The sequence below is a fragment of the Hyperoodon ampullatus genome (genome assembly GCF_949752795.1).
Source record: "Hyperoodon ampullatus genome assembly, chromosome: 6".
NCBI lineage: Eukaryota > Metazoa > Chordata > Mammalia > Artiodactyla > Ziphiidae > Hyperoodon > Hyperoodon ampullatus.
Genome location: NC_136919.1, coordinates 119,068,493 through 119,082,119, shown reverse-complemented (window position 1 = coordinate 119,082,119; position 13,627 = coordinate 119,068,493). Strand labels below are relative to the sequence as shown.

Sequence of the window (13,627 nt, the reverse complement as noted above, 5' to 3'; positions counted from 1 at the left end):
TACTGTTATGACTGTTCAGTCTTCTCAGGGAGATTTTGTAGGCATTTAAGAAAGCACCCTTTCTTATTCTGAGCAGGCTGCTGACTTACGGTATCTTGTTGCCTGTTAAAAGAGGACAAGTTGACTTAGAATCAATTTTTATTAAACTGAAATAAGTGTGGGCTTCATTGTATTTCCCAGTTCTTTCTCAAAAGCCAAAGCTCCCTTTTGCAGAAAAGTAGCTTGCCAGCGAAGAAAGAGCATGGGACTGGGAGCCAGTATACCTGTACTTAAGTCCTGGCTTTGTCCTTAAATCTGTGTTTGACCTTGGGACATTATCTCATCATATGGGGCTTCAGCGTGCCCATATGATGTTTTCTTCCAACTTTAAAATGGTCTTCAATTTCTTTTCTCCTCCAGGACAGTCTTGGGGGTAACAGCAAGACGGCCATGGTAGCTACTGTGAGTCCGGCCGCTGACAACTATGACGAAACCCTTTCAACCCTGCGGTATGCGGATCGTGCCAAGAACATCGTGAACCACGCGGTGGTGAATGAGGATCCCAATGCACGGATTATCCGGGATCTCCGAGAAGAAGTAGAAAAACTCCGAGAGCAGCTAACCAAAGCGGAGGTATGAGGCACAGCCGAGCAGCATTATGGGTCTAGGAAAATCCAGTAAAGCAAGAACTTGAATTGTCTTCCCCCAGGGCCATAAGTGATGAGTAGAATTTTTGAATTTCCTATAGGAAGAGAAATTTGAGATGAGTAATGAAGGAAGACAGATAAATTGTCATAGTTGAAATTTAGATAGTTTTTACAGGTGTTAAAGGATTGAATAGGAGGAGAGGATAAGGGGAATTGAGAAAATGTTTCTTTCCACAGTATAGGCAGCAGACGAGAAAAGAGGTATAGTAGAATAGGGTAGAGAAAGAGAGATGCTTGAAACAAAAATAAATACAACTTAATACTAGTGCAGCAAATGGTGGCGAATGTGCATAGGCTAATTAGAAGAGGAATCAAACAGATTTTTGTTGTATCAGATGTTCACAGGTTGAAGTCCAAACAGAAATCCTAAGGAGGTCTTGCACACCATAATAAGCTAGTTTTTCCATGTTATGGGTTAATTATGTTCATAGGAAAAAATATAGCAGAAGTAGCCATCTGTTTGAAACTGATCTGTTTCACTGTCCTTTGTACATTCTATAGTGTATGATATTTATGTTCCATTACTGAATTTAAAACCTACACAATTCTAACCAAAAATCTTTTTTAATTTTTAAAGATTTATTTTTAAAAATTTATTTTATTGAAGTATAGTTGTTGTACAGTGTTGTGTTAATTTCTGCTGTGCAGCACAGTGATTCAGTTATATACATATTCTTTTTCGTATTCTTTTCCATTATGGTTTATTACAAGATATCGAATATAGTTCCCTGTGCTATTCAGTAGGACCTTTTTGTTTATCCATTCTATACATAATAGTTTCAAATGCTTATCCTTTTATCAAAAGTGGGATAAAATGTCAGATTCAGGATCCCTACTTTAATTAGCATTTCTGTTCCCATGATTTCCAAGCACTGTGGGATTCTTTCTTGGGCCTGAGACCGTAGCCCTCTTCTTTCTCATGGCCCTTTTTCTGGTAGTATAACAGTAAATTACATGGTCAAAACAATTATCTTGATTGTATTTTTGCCTGTTGAATCCTATCCTGTTTTTACAGGAATAATTTTACAGTTCATCAAGATTCTTTGAAAGTTTGTTTCTGTCTTCCTGGTATCAATAATACCATCCAGTTTTCAACATGTGCAAATTTAGTCTGCATATACTTGAAGAAATACCCAAAGTCATCAATAAAGAGTAGACTGAGTCACACATATGAGTCTAGACCTATTGAGACTTAAAAAAAATAAGCCCTTGGTAGCTTGAACTTTTTATCTCCCTAAATGTAATTAGATCTCACAGTAACAACAGGTTAGAGAAAAATGAAAAGGTTAAGTCTTCTTTCAAACCCACTGGATAACTAGGTGAGTCTGTGGGACCCACACAGTCTGGATGCTGCGGGTCAGTGACAGTCCTCGTGTCTTAGGTCAGGGACCCCAGCGAGCTGTAGAGCTAAGAGCCAGATTGTTCCTCTTGTCCTCCTGGATTTAGCGAATTCTTTTTCCAGGGCGTCGTACAGACAGTTCATGAAATAAACATTTTGCTTGTAGGCAATGAAATCTCCAGAGCTGAAAGACCGGCTGGAAGAATCAGAGAAGCTAATCCAGGAAATGACTGTGACCTGGGAGGAGAAATTAAGGAAGACCGAGGAGATTGCCCAGGTTCGTGCTTCCTGCTTAAGGAGAGAGAAACGTCGTGGCAGTTTGCGCAGTGCAACTCAGAGCATGTTTCTGATTTCTTTTTGATTTTTAGCTTTGAAGATGGCAAATCTAGCAGATTAAGATTTAAATAAGATCTAAATCCAGGAATCTGTACTTTCAAAGTTCATTTGAAGGATAAAGACATAATTACAGTTGATTGTTCATTATGTAAGAAATATATTTTTAGTGTCATAAAATTTTTTAAATGATATAACTAGCCATAGGCTCTGAACACTCAATTCTGTTAAGTGCTTTGCAAACGTAAGGAACTTACCCGACTACAAAATTATTAGTAGTAGATGTTTAGGCTATGAGCTTCTTGGTTCCATATGACAACTCAGTAAAAGTAATATGAAATACCTAAATCTGAGGTGATTGTCTCCCATTTTTAGACCATTAAATATGAAGTGGTGAATTCTTTCAGTGGGTGCATTAGCATTTGGAGAAAATCCTAAAATGTCCAACTGTGTGCTTAGTAAAAGGTTTACTCTGTGACTTTCCTCTTAGATGCTTATTCAGCCTCTGTTTTAGAAATATATATGATAATGTGGAGGTCAGTACCGCACTGAGCAGTCTTCTCATGATTGGATAACTCTGATGGTAGCTATTTAACTGAAATCTTTTATTCTTCCATTTCTGCTCATTGGCCTTAGTTTGTTCTTCCAAAGCTAAGAGAATAAGTGTCCCACTTGTATGTAGTAACTAATAATAACAATAATAACCAATACTTATTGGGTACACATACATGTTGGGTCCTATGCTAAGCACTATTAAATATACAGCATTTTTTTTAATCCTCCCAATAGCCCTGCAAGATAGGGTCTGTTATTACCCAGGTATTGAAAGTCATCTCTACCTCTTCCCCTCCTTTTGTAAAATTAAAAATTTCTTGTGTTTTCAATTGTTCCTTGTCTTAACAAAATAGAACGTGCTACTTCTTTTGTTACCCAGTAGATTCCATCTTTCAGTGTGCTGTCCAGAATCAATCGATACAGCAGATGTTGTAGGACAGTACTGTTATTATGTAGCAGAAGGTGGATGTTAGATTTATATTCGTGCAGACTAGTATTTAAGTTGATTTTTAAACATTTTTATTACAGTCCTTTTCAAAATAAGTAAAAATATGAGTGTAATAAATCCACATGTACCCATTACCCAATTTCATTAAAGACCAACATAAGACCAGTCTTGTTTTATCTGTATCCCTGCACTGGGTTATTTTAAAGCATATCCCTCAAATTACAGAGAAGAGAATACACCAGTGTATAAACTTTACTTCTCATTACATATTACACTTGCTGTTTTTCATAAATTAAATTCTTATTTAATAAGAATTCTAATTATCATTCAATTTGGAACTAATTTAGGTGAGCATTTTTGGGCTACTCTGAAAATAAAACATTGACTTTGAAGTGCTATTGTACTTGGGTTGCTTTGCTGTGATACAAAGCAGGGTAGGTTTAAATGAGAGTGTAGTGCTGATGCAGCTTATCTGTAGCATCTTTCCTCACCTAACCGTCCTCTCCCTCGGTCATATGCCCCTTTTGAGGACAGCCTGATTTTATCCCACACCTCATTTAACACCTTATCTTTCCAAGCCCCCAGGCTTCAGTGCTGCTGAGCTTTCTTCTCCTCTCTCACTGGTCTATTGGTCATTGACCTCTTTGCAATACAGACTGGCATTTCCTAAAATGTGTTTCTGGCAGTATAGCCACAGACTGTTAATAAGTCTTAACAGACTTAATAGCCACAGACTGTTAATAAGGGAAAAAAACAGTTCATGATCAGATAACTTTGAGGAAACCTAGGTGAACTCAGCCAAATGGATTTCTGTTTTGAAGAGCTTTTTGGGAGTCTGTTCTAAGTCAGGTAGACTCTCAAAGTCCTCTGGGTTCTGTGGCATCTTCCTCTAGTACGCCCGCCCCCACAGATTGTCCCTGCCAGTGAATCCTGTGGAAGCTGTCTGTACCCTTTTGACCCTTAAATCATGAGTACTTTATTCACTACTCAGGTTTTTGTGTGTACTTTTGTTACCTAATGAGTTTGTAAGGTTCTCAAGAAAAAAGGCTGTATCTCTTAGTTTTTGAAACTATGTGCTCAGTAGTATTTTTGAGTAAACAGTCAGAACTCAAGTTGACTAATTTCTCAGCCCAGTGGCATATCTTTGATACCAAATTCTCTTATTTTCATCTTTTATGTTCTCAATAAAGAAATGTACACTTACATGAGATAGATCAAGGGTTAGCAAACTAAGCCCTTGGGCAAAACCCAGCCTGCCACTTCTTTTCACAAATAGTTTTATTGGAATGTGCCATGCTCATATGTTTTTGTATGATTTATGGCTTCACAGTTGAATAGCTGTGACAGAGACCATAGGACCCAGATGACTAAAATATTTACTGTTTGACATTTTATAGAAAAAGTTAACTAATCTCTGATATCAGAAGCAATATTTAGTAAATATAACTATATTTTATCATACAATACTTGTTTGTTCTTTGAACTGATTCTAGACGTTGCAAACTTTTGTCATTTTTTAATGATTAAAAACTTCAAAATTTTTGGTGGCAGATGTAGCAACGAATTGACAGTTTTTCAACGCTGTACCCTTTGGTTTAAACAAAAAATTTGTGGTATTTCTACCATTATAAAATCTCAAATGACAGGGAAACGCTTAAGGAAGTAGGATAAAACAGTAGTTTATTCTAACTGCTGACTTAGACAATTATTCATTTATATTCCTTTCTCTGGCATAGATTTGCTCAGTGACCTTGGGCAAACCTATATTCAGTGACATTCATTCCATATTCAATTATCAATATTGAGCAAAAGTCAGAGAGTTATTATTGGAGAGTGTGGGAATGGTTGGAAGTAAGTCAGTCTGGCCATTCAGTATAGGGCTTTGAATGTCAAACTAAAATTCTTAGAATTCAGCAGTAGGAGCTAGAAAGATTTTGATTTATCTGTTAAAACATTTACTATATGCTATGTACTATATAAGTATATCCTGGCTGTTTTATACACATTATCTCATTTAAGTCCTGTCTTTTCCCTTACTCTGAGTGGCTTTACCTTTGTTAAGTCATATAGTCTTTTTCAGGCTTGCCTTTGCCTCTGTATGAATTAAAATTTTGCCACTAGATGACAGTAACCAAACTTCTTCTAAATCTTTTAATTATTTCCATAGTGAAAATTACTAGAGTCCTAATAAGAATATAAGTAGAAGAAACTATTGTATTACAAAAGTAGTATTTACTTATAGAAAATACAGAAAGATTATTATGGAGAAAATTTAATTGAACGGATCCAGTCATCCAAAGAAAACTACTGTTAATATCTCTGTGGTTTCTTCCAGGTTTTCCCAGTGCACAGATTAATATACTAGTTATACCCTACATTTTAAATTTAATATTAGTTCATGAACATCTACCCACTTCATTCGTAGTTTACAAAAAAGACATTTTTATAGAGAAATGTTTCTTCTCATTATTGGAATAATTCTTTAATTACACCAATATCCCTTTGTAAAAGACCTTTCCCTCAGTAAGGGACCATACAAGATATATTAGAATTGCTTTCTTCATTTTAGGAACATGGTTCTTTATCAAGGATAATCATTGCTTAGAATTGAGTGCTGAAAATTAATGGCCAGTGCTAAACCACTCAACACTTCCGAAAGAACCCAGTAATGTTTTTTGTTAGAGAAGAGACTCGATTCAAAGGCCCAGAACCAAAATATCCCCTTCAGTATGTTTGTAATAGTATTATTCTAGGGGTGATTGACTGGGTTGCAGTGGTCGTATAAATTAGGATGTGTGCCTAGAAATAGCAAAATTCTAAGGCTGCAATTTAACTATACTGCAGACTTACTGTGTGGCCCTAGTTAAATGACTTAGTTTGTATTGTCTTTCCTCAGAATCAGAGGTTCTTGATGACTCATCACTATTCGCTATTTATACATAGTTAAAGACACTCTGCTCTGCCCTGATTCATATTCCTTAGTTATAGAGCATCGGTTGCAGGATTCTCGTGTATCTCCCTAGGTGCACGCATGTGTATGTTGCATGTACTCACAAATAGGTAGGCACGAAAAGGAAAGGTTCATGTTCTTATGAAAATAGGGCTTTACTGAATATGCAGATTTTATTTTGATAAATTCACGACACCAACGATTTGAGTGCTCTTGTGTGTTAGGCAGTGTGCTAGGTGCTAGGAATACACAGTGAAGAGATAGGGTCCCTGCCTCACAGAGAAACGGTCGAGTAAAAAGTTACCAAGTTTGGGCTTCCCTGGTGGCGCAGTGGTTGAGAGTCCGCCTGCCGATGCAGGGGACACGGGTTCGTGCCCCGGTCCAGGAGGAGCCCACATGCCGCGGAGCAGCTGGTCCCGTGAGCCATGGCCGCTGAGCCTGCGAGTCCGGAGCCTGTGCTCCACAATGGGAGAGGCCACAAGAGTGAGAGGCCCGTGTACCGCAAAAAAAAAAAAAAAAAAAAAAAGTTACCAAGTTTGAGAACAGGCGTGCTCCAGATAGGAGGAATAGGTGTAAAACCCTTAAGCTAGAGAGAGTGTTGTTGAGACTTTGAGGGCCCTGGAAGATGTTCCACTAACTGCATACAGGCTTTGAGAGTTGGGGTGACAAGATGTGATGATGGTGAGTAAGTGGGCCAGATTGAAGGGCCTTGTGGGCTTGGTTGAGTGAGTTTGGCCTTTATCCCTGCTGGAGACCCACTGAGGATATCAAGCAGCAGAGTGTATTAAATACTTGGCTTTTTAGAAAGATCACAGTTGAGTAAAACACACTTATATTTGCTCATATATACAGAATTAAATGTGAAAGGTGAATTCAGGATGTTAGATATTTTCAAGAATGAAAAATGAGAACTTAGTATATTTGGTTGCTATTTGTAATGGCTTTATTTTATTTATTTATTTATTTTTTTAAATTTATTTATTTATGGCTGTGTTGGGTCTTCGTTTCTGTGCGAGGGCTTTCTCTAGTTGTGGCAAGCGGGGGCCACTCTTCATCGCGGTGCGCGGGCCTCTCACTATTGCGGCCTCTCTTGTTGCAGAGCACAGGCTCCAGACGCGCAGGCTCAGTAGTTGTGGCTCACGGGCCTAGTTGCTCCGCGGCACGTGGGATCTTCCCAGACCAGGGCTCGAACCCGTGTGCCCTGCATTAGCAGGCAGATTCTCAACCACTGCACCACCAGGGAAGCCCCCATGGCTTTATTTTTGAAATTAAAAAATTCTACCTAACAAAGCAACATTATAGTTTAGAAAGAGAATAAATGCAGTAACCTATAGAATACCATGTCCTAAGTAACATATTTGAGTTATAAAGTTATTTAATAATTACTATAATATATGACTCTTTATATCTTGCTGCCTCAATAGCTGTGGAATTAATACTTCTCTAATGCATTTACAGGAGCGGCAGAAACAGCTTGAGAGTCTTGGAATATCTCTTCAGTCTTCTGGAATTAAAGTTGGGGATGATAAATGTTTCCTCGTTAATCTGAACGCTGATCCTGCTCTGAATGAACTTCTGGTTTACTACTTAAAGGTGAAGTAGTAGGCTTTTTTACTATTTCCTACCACAGAATAGAGCAGTATTTCACAGTATTTTTTTTTATACTTGGAGAACCATACATATTCAAAAATATGAGTTAGAAAATTGTTTTTATTTGATTAAGCTGGAGTATAGAAAAATCTTGAGTTTCTGAGATCAGTTTCTCTTTGTAGTCTTTGAGTGATGTTATTCAACCTAGTAAATATAAAAGATGATATTCTGATAGTATTTCTAACAAGTTAAGTAGCTTAACTTCTACCATTTAATGTGATTAAACCAGGGAGTTAAGTAGATAACTTTAAAGCTTAAACAGTGACTTTTAAACTAAACGGTTTCATTGGTAGACTAAAGCTTTTGTGATTTCTGTGAAGCACAGCTTTTGGTGAGTGGTTTCTTAGCTTACAGAGGAAATGTTTAAAGAAAGTTATTAGGACCACTTGATTTGAAATTTGTGTTTCCAGTAACTCTTAGGAAAATTAAAAATTTTGGATTATCAACTTATAAAAAAAGAGTAAGTCACTTAGAGACTGAGAGGGTCAGAGTATGGAGCAGAAAAAACCAGCTATACATTGAAATCTATATACATTGTATATATGTATATACTCATATACATTGAAACCTATAGGTTGTGGGATGTATCAGGAAGCCAAGAGACAACTTTAGGATGAGCATGATATCAGACACTATATAAATTATAAGGAGTTTGCCAAAATTACCTTTGCCAACCATAGAGCATAAATGAGTTACATAATGGACTATCTGACTCTGATGTATGATTAATGAATATTTAGGAGGAAAATTTTTCCCCTCATAGTATAAGAACTATCTATGTGGGTTTAACTAAGTTAGTGACTAGGACAGTAAAGACATGAGCTGGTACAGTTGGAAGCAGCTTTAAAATTAGAGAATTGTGTCGTTTCACTTCTAAAGAGACTGAAGAATTCACGACACGTTGGCTGGTTTCCCAGTTTTTATCAAAGGTATCTGGGGTAATTGCTTTGTGATATTTTGATAAGGCCCTGTTATTCATAAGTATCTTTTATTACACTGTGAGTTAAATTGTGTGTTTGTTGCATATAATCACGTGTGCACACTCAGGTGCTGTGTGTAGTGGGAGCAGTGCTGGGGTAGGAGGGAGATGCCCTCCGTTTCTAGTCCAGCACCACTGCTTGGCAGATGTTTGCTCTCCAGTCCTTCGCCCCCCACAGTCTGCAGATCCTTCCTCTGTAAATGGAAGTTTTCTCTGTCCGGCTACCTCACAGGGTTCCTGGAGGATTAAATGGGATTTGACATATAGAAGCACTTTATAGACAGAAGCACTATCCACATATAAATTATTCCACATACCATTTTCTCATTTGATACTCTGGCACCTTATTATATTATCCTTGTCCTTTGAAAAAAATGACATATTAGCACATCTCTTGTTGTGCTTCTAACAATGCTGGCAGCTTTTTGTGTTAGAATTTCAGCTGTAGGTATTCATATGCTTTAGGAGAGATGCAGTATTAGAATATTAGGAGTTAAATATTCTGCCCTTTTAGTTTTCAGAACTGTGAGTTCTTTTTCTTTCTGATGTGATGAAGTTCAAATTGGAGCACACAAACACATACACCCAACAAGAAAAAAAGCCTGATTCATATCTGTTCCTTAACTAAAAAATTACACAAAGAAAACTATTTAAAGACTTTTGGAGAGCAGTTAAAATATTTCTGGTCACTTTGTGTGGAGGTGTTGGGATTCTGTTTCAGACTGCGTGGTCAGCCCTGTTTTGGCAGAGTTTGAGGCAGTGTTGGTTCTTCACTGCCCAAGCTAAACCCATGACAAAAGTTATATTCATGACAAAGCATATTCAAAAGGATGATCTCAGTCCAAGAACAGTTTTTGCTTCAGTAAAGTGATACTGTGATGTGGGAAGGAGGAATTTAGAGGCCGAGCGTTTTTTATTTCTTTGCTTTCAAATTTTCAAGTTGGTTTACATGCTGGGCAGATGACCTCATGTCAGTGGGTGACTTTGAGCATCCCATGTATAAAAATGAGGCCCCTGGATTAAATTACCTCTAGCATTCTTTCTAGTTCCAGGTTTTGTATGGTTCTCTTCTAGAATAGAATCCTCCATTTATTTGTTTTGTCTGGAACTTGCAGAAGCGAAGTATGGTGGCCAAACCATAGGTAGAATGTAACTCACGAAGTAACTTTGCATCTAATTTGCATAGCCAGGCAGCCCTTGCTTTGCACGGTTCCAACATACACACATTCCAGTTAACGTGAGTTAGTAAATAATGTTGACGTTGCAGGCGTTCATGAGCTTCTAGATGTGCAGCCAGAGGAATTTAGTGAAGGTGAACTTACCGATGTGAATAATGAAAGTGGTTGTGATGAGAAGACTGCAGATGTCTCAAAGGGAGTGACACCAGAAAGCACTTCACATGAGAGGAGCGCTTGGAGATACTTGGCAACATTGAAAGCACAAAGGATAAAATGGTAGAAGCTTAGAAAGGAGTATGACAGTTCGCCAAGGCGTGGAAAATATGCTCACTCCATGCTGTAAGATATACATTGAGAAGAAGGCAAGCACTGTTCTAACTACTCTCGGTACATACGCTTTTTTTTTTTGCTGTACGCGGGCCTCTCACTGTTGTGGCCTCTCCGGTTGCGGAGCACAGGCTCTGGACGCGCAGGCTCAGCGGCCATGGCTCACGGGCCCAGCCGCTCCGCAGCATGTGGGATCTTCCCAGACCGGGACACGAACCCGCGTCCCCCGCATTGGCAGGCAGACTCTCAACCACTGCCCCACCAGGGAAGCCCAGTACATACGCTTTTAACAAAGAAAAAACTGCTTTAAATTCCAATGTTTCTAATGTTCTAAATGACAGTGTACTAAGTAAATACTAGTTTAAGTGGTTTTTCATTTTCTTATACATTGTAACAGTAAGAGATTTCTTCATGTTTTTACGGACAGTTTTAGATGTCACAGAATTATTGCAGTTTTCCCCACTGATTATTAAGATCTCCTTGCTAAATTATTTTTATAGTCCTGCACTCTTGTGCAAAGCGAGGCCTGCCTACAGTTCTGAGGTTGACTTGGAGATTTATTTATATTTTTAAAAATTTGTTATTTTTAAAATTTTTGTACAAGTTTTAAAGGTTACAGTCCACTTAGAGTTATTACAGAATGTTGGCTCTATTTCCCGTGTTGTAGATAGGCTACATTTTTGTAGCCTATCTTACACCCAATAGTTTGTACCTCCCACTCCTCCCCACCATATCACCTCTCCCCACTGGTAATCACTAGTGTGTTCTCTATATATCTGTGAGTCTGCTGCTTTTTCATTATATGCATTAGTTGGTTATATTTTTTAGATTCCACATGTAAGTGATACCATATAGTGTTTGTCTTCGTCTGGCTTATTTCCACTTAGCATGATGCCCTCAGAGTCTATCCGTGTTGCTGCAAACAGCAAAATTTTATTCTTTTTTTCTTTTTATGGCTGAGTAGTATTCCATTCCATTCCACATCTTCTTTATCCATTCAACTGTGGATGGACACTTAGGTTGCTTCTGTATCTTGGCAATTGTAAATAATGCTGCTATGAACATTGGGGTGCGTGTATCTTTTTGAATTAGTGTTTTATCTTTTGGGGGTATATACCCAGGAGTGGAGTTGCTGGGTAGTTCTGTTTTTAGTTTTTTTGAGAGACTTGTAGATTTATACCAGCATAAGCCAAGCTTCTAGAGGGAAGAGCTGCTCCCCTCATCTTAAAAATGTTACTCTAGTAATACACTTTTTTTCTAAAAAGTCTAATAAGAACATATTAGAAAAAGAAAGGGGCATTAGTGCCCAAATTTCAACAGCCAGAGAAGACCACAGTTAATATTTAATATTTTTATCTGTATCTTCTGGATCTATTCCTGTGTGTGTGTGTGTATATTTATAGTGATACGTATTTTTTAATTACAGAAATAGGATTACAGTATGATTGATTCTAGTCACACCTTTGAATGATCCACCGAATCGTTCAGGAAAGCTATTTTGCTTGTGCAGTTCTGGATCTACTCTTTTCACGAGTCAGCTACTAATGGCTGGGGAAGCAAGGGTGATTCTGAAGGACTTGGGGCAAATTATCACACACACACTTGATCAGGATTTGTACCAGTGATTCCGCAGCAGCATCAAAGCACACGTACGTGGGGAACAGTCCTAGGGGGAGCGTAGCTCCCGTTGGCAGTAAGCGGCCTGCCAGCATTCAGTCAGTGGAGGGAGGCCATCAGCACAATGGCAGGGCCACAGCCATTCCACGTTGATAGAGCTGTGGGCCAGGCTTCAAGGGGCCCAGGATGAATAAGACAGCGGTGTGGCCGTGAGACGTGCCTGGTTGGAGGCAGTTTGACTCACCTAGAGTAATATTTGAATTTGTAAAAGACAGAAAGGTATCTTTCCTTCCTTCCTCACCTCCATTCCCGAAAGACTGTCTTCAGAGTCCTGCTTCTGTCAAGCCAGGGCGATTTCGTTTATTAAGGACTATTGATTATTTACGTATGTAAAGAGCAACAAATACTTCTCTGCTTATTGCCCCTGGTACTTGCTTACCTCTTCCTTCAGAAGCTGTCTGAGAATACTGATAAGGCTGAGCGGTTGTGCCGGCTCTGCTAAGGTGCTACCCCTCCTGCTAGCAGGGTGGGAAAAGCCGTCTGTGAAATATGCCACTTTCCATCTCCCTCCTCCTCCCTCTCTCTCTCTCTTAGGACTCAGTTGATCAAAGGGAGATTCTCAAAAGAGTCGCATGAGTAGCTGCTTTGTAGAGGAAGCAAGGTACAGTAAATTCAGAAAAGAGTTAGCTGATCATCTCCAGTGAAATTAAATTAAATGGATGGAAAAAGGTATCTGCTAAAGTTTTCCCTAAAAATAATATGCTTTAGAGTTATTATACTCACATATCACATAGAGACTGAAAAGGTATCCCTGATACATTGTACTTTTCACAGCATTTAGTTACTCACTAGGTAAACTTCTATATCAACCTATGATAAGTTTCTTTCTCTTCCTCATCAGTTTTTTTTTTTTTTTTTTTGCGGTACGCGGGCCTCTCACTGTTGTGGCCTCTCCCGTTGTGGAGCACAGGCTCCGGACGCGCAGGCTCAGCGGCCATGGCTCACGGGCCCAGCCGCTCCACGGCATGTGGGATCCTCCCAGACCGGGGCACATACCCGTGTCCCCTGCATCGGCAGGCGGACTCTCAACCACTGCGCCACCAGGGAAGCCCCTCATTAGTATTTTTATTGCAGTGCTTAGAGCACCGTGGGAAGGACTTATCAAGGAGCTTATTGTCTAACTTGTTTAAGCATCAGACAGTTATGGCTTTAGCAGAGTTGAGCTTTTAGAATCCAGTGTTTGAGTCAGGCAAATCATCATCTAAATCAGAATGGATTATAACCTCAAATGAGACATTTAAGTTGTCATTTATAATAAGCTCTACATTTGGGACCTTGTCTATCTTCTGTCTCTAGTGGCTCAGTGCCCAGCTCAAAATAGGTGCTCAGTATAATATTTGTTGGAAAAAAAAAATTTCCTTCTAGAATTTGGATTAGACCTTTGCTGTTTAATATCTTACCTCTGATAATTTTTAATTTAGTTTATTAACAGATACTTAGCATTTACTGTGTATCATGGACTGTGCTTGTTATGGGAGAAGATGCAAGAGTCTTGTATAGGTTGC

The 13,627-nt window shown here is 38.7% G+C and overlaps 1 protein-coding gene across 1 annotated transcript in view; it reads left to right on the top strand.

The window, feature by feature from the left end:
- Positions 1–13,627, top strand: part of KIF13B (kinesin family member 13B) — a gene marked incomplete at its 3' end in the record, with an annotated part of 184,320 nt that overhangs the window by 84,215 nt on the left and 86,478 nt on the right. Inside the window, exons 11-13 of the mRNA XM_079705977.1 lie at positions 400–612; positions 2,192–2,302; positions 7,770–7,904. Coding sequence (XP_079562103.1) covers positions 400–612; positions 2,192–2,302; positions 7,770–7,904 — 459 coding nt within the window. The remainder of the gene's footprint in view (positions 1–399; positions 613–2,191; positions 2,303–7,769; positions 7,905–13,627) is intronic.